Here is a 9765-nt window from a genome sequence, read left to right as displayed (position 1 = left end):
TAAAAATGACCAAAAGCACAGTGTAACTGTTGTTAATGAACCACTATAATCAACATGCAGATGTAAACTCTTCCAGTGGCACATGAAATGTTTATAAGCCTTTTTTCTATACCTGCGTTCCTAGTTGTAATTTAAGTGGTTGCTGTTGCAGCATGTGTATTTATACTCCTCTAGCTGGTCGTTCTCTAAGGAGATTCTCATGTAAATGTACTTTACTGTAGATGGCTTCATGTATAAAGAGTAGAAAATGGTTCATTTACTTTTGTGGCTGTAATTTATATGAACAAAGATTTGACAAATATTATTATCATTCCATAACTATAAACCTTTCGGTTGGATTCATTTCTAATACCACAGTTAATATAAATACTGTCATACACTGGACGTCTACTGGATCTCTGCACACTACTGTAAATGTTTAACCATTGAAATAAACACAGATGCTTCCATTTTAAGTTGTGTTGAAGGAATTACTCTGTAGAGTTTTTATACAGTTTATTGTGAAAAAGTCAAACATTGTGTCTTTTATGGTAAAGGCATCAATATATACAGCACTGTATGTTCACTTCTATTTTCAGTAACCTTCTATACTCTCTACGTTTCTAACGCTTCTTCAGCTGTGATCTGGCCTTAAACTGGGTCACGACCTTGTTTCTGTTTGTTCCCACATGACGAAGAACTATAACTATCTTCTCAGTCCCTCAGAGTGACAAACAAACCCCAAATATATCAAAATGAGGGTGAGAACATTTCAGAACCTCTTCACTGCTGTATCTCCGTTTTGCGGCACAATTAGACATAAAAGCAATATGTACATACTATCTACACCTTATTTAAGATTTGTAATTACAGTGAATGTTCAAGCTTTTCCACTTTCTGAAGAGTCAGCTGCGTCCGTTGATGTGACGTTGGTCGGCTCTTATCATCGGCTCCTGGGGCTCCTTTCTGCTCCTCTGCAGCTTTGGCATGACTGGAGGCCCAGCGTGACTCACAGTAACGTGGCTGCCTTTGTCCGGCTGCAGATCAGGGAGAAAATATTGTTGATGCAAAGGGTTATCACCTTGGCACACATTTTGCATTTCTTGTAAACACAAACTATTTGTCCTAATGTCCATAACATGTATCTCATATAGAACCCCAAGGATTTTCAAAATAATGTGTGCTTTCAGCTGCATTTCCATGCAGCGATCACAGAACCCAATTGATCTCAAACAAGTTAATACAAGTTGATTTTCATACCACACTAAGCCAGTAGCAAAGAAAATTGCATGCACAACTGTAAAACACTGCAGCAGCATTAGAAAAAAACAGTGTGTAGTAAATGGGCTAAAACACTGGCTCTTAGCCTGCAGGTCTTACTCTTACACCTTAGACCTGCTGCAACTGTACACATTTGACCCGTCCTGCAGATATGGAGCAACATTAGCATTTATTTTGAGTGATGAATGTAAGTCCAATATTCACAATCCATTAAGCTCCTGCAGGAAATATCTGTTTCTTTAGCTGCTAAATGCTCCACTAGCTCACCAGCTGAATTGTGTCTGTCATTTGGCACTGGGCTGGTAGTGGACAGTAGCTTTTTCACTGAACAGCCACCTGCTACGCTTGGAAATAACGCTGATGATAATATGTACAATATGTGTAAAGTAAAGCAAGGAAAAGAGATTATAATTCTCTGGGGGTTTGTCACTATGAGCGACCCCTTTCACATTACACCAAGTCATTTGATGCACTGTTTATACAAAGAATATCAATTATTAGCAGCTTTAAACCCCCCCCCTGTGAAATGATAGTTTTACTTCCTCTGACTTCTAAAAACTAGTCAGATAGAATCATCTGAGGAGGCCAAATCCCAACATCAAAATCTGGTTGACCTGCTCACAGCTCATAGACAAACCACTGGGCTAAAACATGCAGAACACCAGTATGGTCCTTTAAATTATATTGCAGCATTTCCTCCTAATGGCCGATACAGTCGATGATACATGACTTTGTTCCTTAAGATTGACAGACAAGTAGTTTTAAATTTGGGCTTTAAGTAGGTTTTATTATTAACATTAAAAACCCGCATTAACTAATATTTCTTTTTATTTTACAATGGATCAAATTATTATGTGACGTAAAAAGTGTCACTCGTAGTGACAAAGGAACACAAGGAACTCTTTTAGCTCCTTGTTTTGCGGCCCACACATTCTTCCTAAACCTTTTGTATCCCTTTAAAGATGTCGGGTCAGCTCAGTCGAACCTGTTGCAACTGAAAGATCCAGTTCCGATAATCCTCCACGCAGGCACAAGAGACCTGCAGGGGCTCCACCAGCTCACCTGAAACACAACAGTGTTCACATGAAATGACTGTGTTCTCCATTCTTCGCTGCACTTAGTTTTGCTATAATCCAATGGACGGTTTGACGTCACATGTTTGCGCAGCATACCTATCAGCTCAAACTCCAGCCGTCCAGGCATGGCTGACCTCTCCACTGCTTTGATGCTGTGTCGGGGCAGCCTGCCCTGTTAAGAGATGACACACAGAAAAACATTATACCACCATGATTGTACGAGAAGAACCTCATGTTGCAGGCGGCGGGTGTGAGTTACAAAATGTGCCACCCATGCTGGATGTCATGTGTCAAAAGAGCAGGTGTAAATATTAACGGGGCATGTGGTTTTGCCACAGTGGTTGAGGAGGTGTTATTATAGGTTTTTCCCATAGAGTCATTTTACGCCACCTCATATCTCAAATTCAGCCGCTTGTTGTCAACCGACAGTAGCAGGACGTCTTGAGGGAAAAGGACCATCAGTCTTTCTTGGAGTCCCTGCAACAACAATGTCAGTGTTACTGTTGTATTGGCTGTCAAACACAGATCATACCACTGACCAGACACTGACACGTGAAATTATGTTCTCCATAATATCGTACGGACACTTGCGATATTTACCATATTCACATGTGCCACAAGAAGACTTTTAAAGGATAATGGCAGTTTATTACAACTTGTGTCTCGTTTTTGTAATTTTGTCCATCAATCCTATTAGCAATGATGACAACACTGAGTTGGAGAGGGCAAGAAACACAAGAAGTCAGACGATCATACAGGTTGTAAACAGGCAACAAAGGCAAACAGTAACGGATTTCCAGTAAAATGGAGCATTATTACCAATGGATGTGAGATAATCTGGCTAACTGTTAGCTTGTTTACAACCGGTCCAATTGTCCCATGTGTCTCGCTTCATTGGACTGTAGCGATGTCACCATGTTTCCAGATAAACCGGGTGAGTATAATGTTACAATCGACAGAAAAGATTGACAAATGACTCAAATAAGGCCCGAGTTGTAATAACGCACGTGCATGAAGTAATTTGTAGGGCTGGGAATCACGATACGATGTTATCGCCATACTTAAGTCACGATATGATGATATTGCGATTTCAAACATTTTGTTGAGTATTGCGGTAACATATATTGCGGTGTGTAACTTTTTTTTTTTAACTGCAAATTATGTTCCCAAAGGAAAACTTTGTCAGACTTATCTGTTTCATCTAATACGGTGAAGTTTTCAGTCAGTTCATGTCAGTTCAAACATTTTTATTGCAGCAAAATAGGATTTTGCAAGCAGACAGACTGACCAACACTGTCATAAATGTTGCACCTGACAAACTCAACTGTTACAGTCTACACGGTCCGACTTAACTGAATGCAAACGTGTGCGGACTACTAGATATTTTGAACAATACAACTTCTACAAAAAAGCAATGCAGCCCCTTCAGCAACTTTGCATTTGCAATATTAATCATTTATAAGATTGATACTTGGCGATTTTGTTCCCTAACCCAAAGTAATTTGAGAACATAAATGACTAATTCTCTAATTCTGTTTTGGCCCCAGTGACACTTCCATCGGTGCCTCATATAAGACATTTATTTTGGGATTCTAACAAAACAAGCTTTATCCTCCTGTGTCAGCAGAAAACAGCCGTTCCCTGATCTCGACACATTGTCCAGCTGTCTCACCAAATAACCGATTTGCCGACTTAACGTAGAAATATTCAATCATGATCACAGGCTAATTTTTTTGTGATTCCGGGAAAAACAAATCTTTTAGAGGTTTTGTGATCATGATGAGAATATAAAAGGTACAAAAAGAAGGACACACAAGTCATCTCTGATCTTTTGTAGGCGAGTGCTGGTGCTCTTTATATTTACTACTAAAGAACTGACATCATAATGCAGATAACGTGCAGATTATTGATACAGTGAGAGAATGTATTACCTGTCTCTGTGTGTTGACGATGTGGACGACAGATATGTATGCCAGCTGACCCATGTGCTGTATCGGCGAGCCCTCCCACTGCCATATCGGAGCTTGTAGTAAGTACTTCTTCAGTTCCTCTCTCTTCCAGTGCTCATCACAGGGTAACTAGGGAACAAACACTACATGTGATCAATTTATCAAGTACAACTTAGCCAGACTGCTTTATCAGTTGCAGTTGTTAACCAGATGAAAAGCACTTGGTCATTACAAGATAGGAGAGAGCGCAGTGGGAGGGACTCATGGGTTTTGTCATTGACTTGTATCTCCTGTCCTCTATGTGTTGCATCCATCTCTGTAACTCTGCAGCACTGGCGCATATGAAGACCTTGGGGTCCACCATTGGACCTGGATGTGAGAAGGAACGACATAAATCATGCTCACTACTTTACACCGTGTTGCCATGTCTTAGCTGAACTCTGTACTGTAATTTCCGCCGACTCACTGCTGATCTCGAACATGTGCGGTGACTGTGACGTGTCAGGGTCCAGGGAGACGGCTTGCAGGGAAAGACCGGAAAGGGGAAGGATGCCCTGTGAGACAAGAGGAGACAAAGTTTAAGGGAAAAGAAATCATGTCCGTCATTGTGCTTCGGGTTCCCCCCGAAGAGCAAACAGCAAAACAGCCTTCATGGTCATACATAGGCCTGCTGCATGTGCTGATTCAAAATGTCTTTGCAAGTCTTTGCAGCCTCTGGGATAACTTCTGTAGCAGTCAAGCAGATTCATTTCGTCACATTCTGCGAACGAGTTTCTGTCTACCTGACGAACGCAAGTCCAACATTCACTCGCCTTTTAATTCGATTTTATGTCTTCATAAGATATCTGTCTCTCTACTTGCTCCACCATGGTCACCAGCTGGTCGTTCATTTCTTTTTGGCAGAAAACAGCTGAAAACAGCTGAAAACAGCTGCTGCTGCAAATGGTGAAGTTAATGAGCTCTGGAGACATAAAAACCTGCAGAGTGGGGTGATAATTCTCTGTGGGTTCGTCACTATGATGACACTGTTCACATTTCACACAGTCATTTGATCTGTTGTTAATATAAAAATATTGATTGGTGCAGCTCTAATACATGGTCGAAGCTTAGCCAGCAAGAATGAATTTACTTTAGCTTTTGTTTAATATGTTTTAGAAAGCTGCGTTCATGTTCAGGACCCCTGTTCTCCGAGTGCTAGTGTAGTTTTTTCTGTCTGAAACGTATCTTAACACGACCACTATTTGACATTTCTTGGCAATTGTCCTTTTGAAGTAAAATTCACATAGAATACCTCATAAATGAAGTCTTGTCGAGCGTGGTCCAGGGAGAGGAGCAGCAGATGGAAAGAGAACAACACCAGGAAGTGTTCACTGGTTCCCTGTGACAAACAATAATACGTTTATAACGCCAAAACAAGCAAACACAATGCAGCACTGACTCCTGATTTAAGGGTCTGCAGGCTTTTTAATTCACAGTATTCAGTTCTCAAACTACTACACCATCATCTGTGTGCTTGTGTATTTTTATGTTCGGGACAATAAACCTGACCTGTTTTACTATTTGTCAATAAAAGATGTTGCTTGCCAGACTGTTTTAGAATATGCCCCTTCAGTTTGATGCATTGGTGTTGTGTTACCTGTGTGTAGCTGTTGTAGAGAGACATCAGGGAGGAGTGGATGATCTCTCCATACAGGTGAGCGGGTTGGCCCTCCCAGTCCCTGATGGGCTGCTGGGAGTAAATCCTGTGGTGCAGCTCGTCTCTGCTCCTGCCCCACAGCACCACCTACAGACACAAAACTGCATCAGCCCATATCTATTGATTATAGATTTTAATATTTTGACGTTTTTCTAGTCAAAAATCACTAAATGTTGAGGGTTTTTTTGTTTTTTTTTTTGCACATGTGCTCGCTCATATCACTGCCCCCATCAGTATTTATATGTGGCCACATGTTCCACAGAGAGATGAGTCATGCAATACGCAGCAAATTGGAGTTTAATTTCTCTGTTGCAAGCCTCTGGTGATTGATGTTTGAGCAAAATGTTGCACAATCCAGAAGAATTTTAAAACAGCGTCCGTTCTTCTAGGAAGTGCATGAGAACTGACTTGTGTTGTTCTGTAGGGGATTTGGATGCTTCCTATTTAGACGGTTTCTCATTCAAGTGGAAATAAGTGTGAAAACTCAGGTTCGTGTGGCAGTGTTTCCTCCCTCCCTTTATTTCCCGTAAAGTTTGAATCACACCAAACAGGGAACGCAGAATCTCTCACTTTTGTCATGGAAATTCCCGCAGTGTGTATACAGAGTGTGTCTGGCCTCAACACAAATAACAGCACTGAGTGGAAACTGTGGGTATTCATGTGAGGCGCATCTTGCCACACTCTGCTTGAGCACTAAAACGTGTTAAAGTGCTTGCCGAACGTGAGCCACACGCTATGTTCTGACTGTGAAAAGTCTGCGATGAAGTTTCCGTTTTGTGTCTTTGTCACTGTCCCACACAGACACACAGACACACAAGTAGTGACCTCTTGTTCCAGATGTCGTATTGAAGGGTAGCGCGGTGGTGGTGGGGGCGGCGGCGGCGGCGGTGGTGGGGGCGGCGCCTGCTGCTCATCTCTGCTGTTCCTTACTGACAGCTGAAGCCTGGTTTCTCCCAGACTCCACACCCTGAATGAACACACACGTTTTCACACATTTCATCAGACAGCATTGTCACGTAGCAGCAGCAGCAGAACACAGTGGCTCAGTGGTTGGCTTTGTGGCCTCATTGTAGCACGGATGTGGGTTCAGCTTCTGGTCCCTCCTGTGCAGTGTGCATGTTCTGTTCGGTTCCGCCCTGCAGTCTACGTGAGTCAGGCAGAGACTGGAGACTCTAAACTGTCGAAAAGCTGTGAACGTGAGCCCGTGTGTTTCCTGATGGTAAATGCTTGGACTGTCTACAGCCCTGCTGAGCCCATGAGAAAACAAATAGATACTGAGGAGCAACAGGACATATCACAATTTAAATGACTTGTCTTGACCCCCCTGCAGCCCAGCAGCAGCCAGACATAATCAGATTAGAGACGTCGGAGCAGAGACAGACCCACCTGCTGACCCTTTACCGCCATATTTTGTAGCCTTTCGTCCGTTACAGACATGAGCTTTGTCCCAATTTCATACATCAGTGTGTACCACATACTAAATCTAAGCAGGTTTGGAGTGTGTACTGAAGTGAACGTACACGCTGGCACAATTAAGTATAGTCAAAACAGTCACACAAGAAATGGTTGATTTTGATGTTGATGTAAACTATTGTCCCACAATGCAATGCACAAAGGAAGCAGAGGAGACACTCACAATAGATGATATACCTGTAACTATAACGGTAAACATTTGAATGGGAAGCCGATAAGATCCCACCGCTGCCACATTCTTACTCTTATGATTATTTCATAATATTTGCCAATGTCAAGCCCCATCCGTAAATGCCTACGTAAGCGGGCTGACATGGCGGTACCTCTCAGGGTTTCTGGCTCAGTAACTCTGGCTGCGTCTCTGGGGGAACTGCGAGGTGACCTTTGGGCAGATGTCGCTCTCCGTTTGGGAGATCGAAGATGTGGCACTCCTTACAGAACTCAAAATGGGTCAAGAGTGGGATCATTTTAAACTCAAGTTAAGACAGCCTTTAAAGAGGTAGAGGGAGCCATGAACGATCTGGTGCTTTTCATTGAGTTTGATCTTAATTTTAGCTGTTCTGTCCTGTTTTGTATATTCTTATGGACTCGTATTGCGTACTAGCTTACGTTATAAATACTGTGGTATGTGACATAGGTCCATGTCATATACCTGCACCTATAGAAGTAAACATTAAAACATGTGTGGAAGGTTAAATCTCTGGAAATACATTTAATTAGCGACAAATTAACGACGCGGATTGGCGCACTTATTGCATCATTTCCTGTAAGCACAAGTGCATTCATTTCTTGCGTACCGACACAGTCCAAATCAGTCAATCAGTAAATGGTACTTTATACTCAGCGATGGATTTGTGTGTACATTTGTGTCTCAGCACACACATCTGATCGAGCGTATATCCCTGTGTGAGTGTGCATCTTCATAACACACATCGTCTGTCTGTGTTGCGGGAGGACGAGCGGCCGGCGACCAGAAGGACAGTAGTGATCATTAAACAGCCACACGTAAGGGCTGGTAGCCGCTGTTGTGATTAGCCTCTGCTAATCCCCCAACCTCAGAGCGAGCAGGGATTTGTCCCGCCCCGACTCTGTATTAAACCCCGCCATGCCTCAGCCATTGTCTCGTAGTAATCTGCTAATCACATCAGTGCGGCATCACCGAATCCCCAAGTTCGTGTTTAGTAAATAGGAGCCAATTAGTTCTCCCGTCCTGTTGTTCTGCCGGGTGGAAAACATATGGGTGTGATCTGTCGTTCTGCAGGTGTGTTCGTCGTGGTTAAAGGGTTTTATTCTTCACTACATTACCTGGAAGTTCTCTATGTAAAAGCACATCCTGTTACTCTGTGAAAATCAGCATACAGTGTGGTGCACATCCTGGAAACGGTATCATTGAAAAGTCATGCAGGAGACGACGCACTCTTGTGTTTGACGTGTTCGGCTCCAAAACATCGTGCATGAGATGCCAAAGAAAACCGCAGAGGTTGAAAGAGAAGCTGCTAAAGTGCTTTTTTTTTTTTTTTTTTCAAAACTGAAGTGTCCTCCTGAACTCACGATACACAAAACAAAATTTAAACCGAAAAGGCACTCTCTCTAAAGCTGTGATTAAAGCACAATGAAGATGACTGTATTAACACTTTGGATGAGGCAATGCTGGTAGCTCTTATATCTGCTGTAATATTTTGTTCCAGGATCCAAGTACAGTCATGATTAGTACTTTTCTTTGTTTGAACAGATCTTAACTTTAAACTGTGAACTTGCAGCCGTGTCTTACCCTAGATTGTCTCCAGAGAGTTCCAGGAGCTCGATCTCATCAGGGCCCACCTCGTCCACTCCAGTATGCCTCTGGGTCACACTGCAGCATCCCATGACGGACAAAGAGTCTGTCCCTCTCCACCTTTTCTCAGCTTCTAGTCCACACACTGAGCACCATCTGCCCAGACAACCATCCCCACTGTGTGTGTGTGTGTGTGTGTGTGTGTGTGTGTGCCACACTAAAACCGAAGAGATAACATAAAAACGGGGGCTGGTTGGGTCCAAAAGAGGATCTAGTGCGTTGGAGAAGGGGAGGGAAGGGGGGGGGGGCAGCTGCTAAGCTCTAGTTCCCCCTTTTTGCCAGCATGTATATTTCCATAGAGAACAAAGGTGTTAAAGCTTCTGAAGAGGAATTGAAGATAAAAGTGGCAAGAAGTTTTATCGAGTCGCGGCGCGGTTGTTCCTTCCTTCCTGTCAGTTGGCTGTCTGCAGAGAAAAGAGCAGCTTCCTCACTTTGGTTGTTCAACACTCTCAACTCACACTGGGAACCTGCTGACGC

At 42.9% G+C, this 9765-nt stretch overlaps 1 protein-coding gene across 1 annotated transcript; it reads right to left on the bottom strand.

Annotated features, from left to right (window-relative positions):
* Nucleotides 1–482: 482 nt before the first annotated feature.
* Nucleotides 483–4570, bottom strand: LOC139289486 (rho guanine nucleotide exchange factor 7). Its single transcript, XM_070911098.1, has 6 exons — nucleotides 4518–4570; nucleotides 4268–4414; nucleotides 2727–2813; nucleotides 2433–2508; nucleotides 2246–2322; nucleotides 483–1016 (listed from the first exon to the last, which is right to left on the bottom strand). The coding sequence occupies exons 1-6, from the start codon at nucleotides 4560–4562 to the stop codon at nucleotides 885–887; spliced, it is 564 nt and encodes a 187-aa protein (XP_070767199.1). The 5' UTR covers nucleotides 4563–4570; the 3' UTR covers nucleotides 483–884.
* Nucleotides 4571–9765: the final 5195 nt, after the last annotated feature.

Source organism: Enoplosus armatus, chromosome 8 (genome assembly GCF_043641665.1).
Source record: "Enoplosus armatus isolate fEnoArm2 chromosome 8, fEnoArm2.hap1, whole genome shotgun sequence".
NCBI classification, from domain to species: Eukaryota; Metazoa; Chordata; class Actinopteri; order Centrarchiformes; family Enoplosidae; genus Enoplosus; species Enoplosus armatus.
This window is presented reverse-complemented; position numbering and strand designations above follow the sequence as displayed.

Coding starts and splice junctions, on each gene's coding strand:
- LOC139289486 (XM_070911098.1), bottom strand. CDS start 4,562: ATGACAAAACCCATGAGTCCCTCCCACTGCGCTCTCTCCTATCTT. Junction 4,415..4,517: donor ACTGCGCTCTCTCCTATCTT/GTAATGACCAAG, acceptor TTTGTTCCCTAG/TTACCCTGTGATGAGCACTG. Junction 2,509..2,726: donor GGCTGAATTTGAGATATGAG/GTGGCGTAAAAT, acceptor ATCTCTTAACAG/GGCAGGCTGCCCCGACACAG.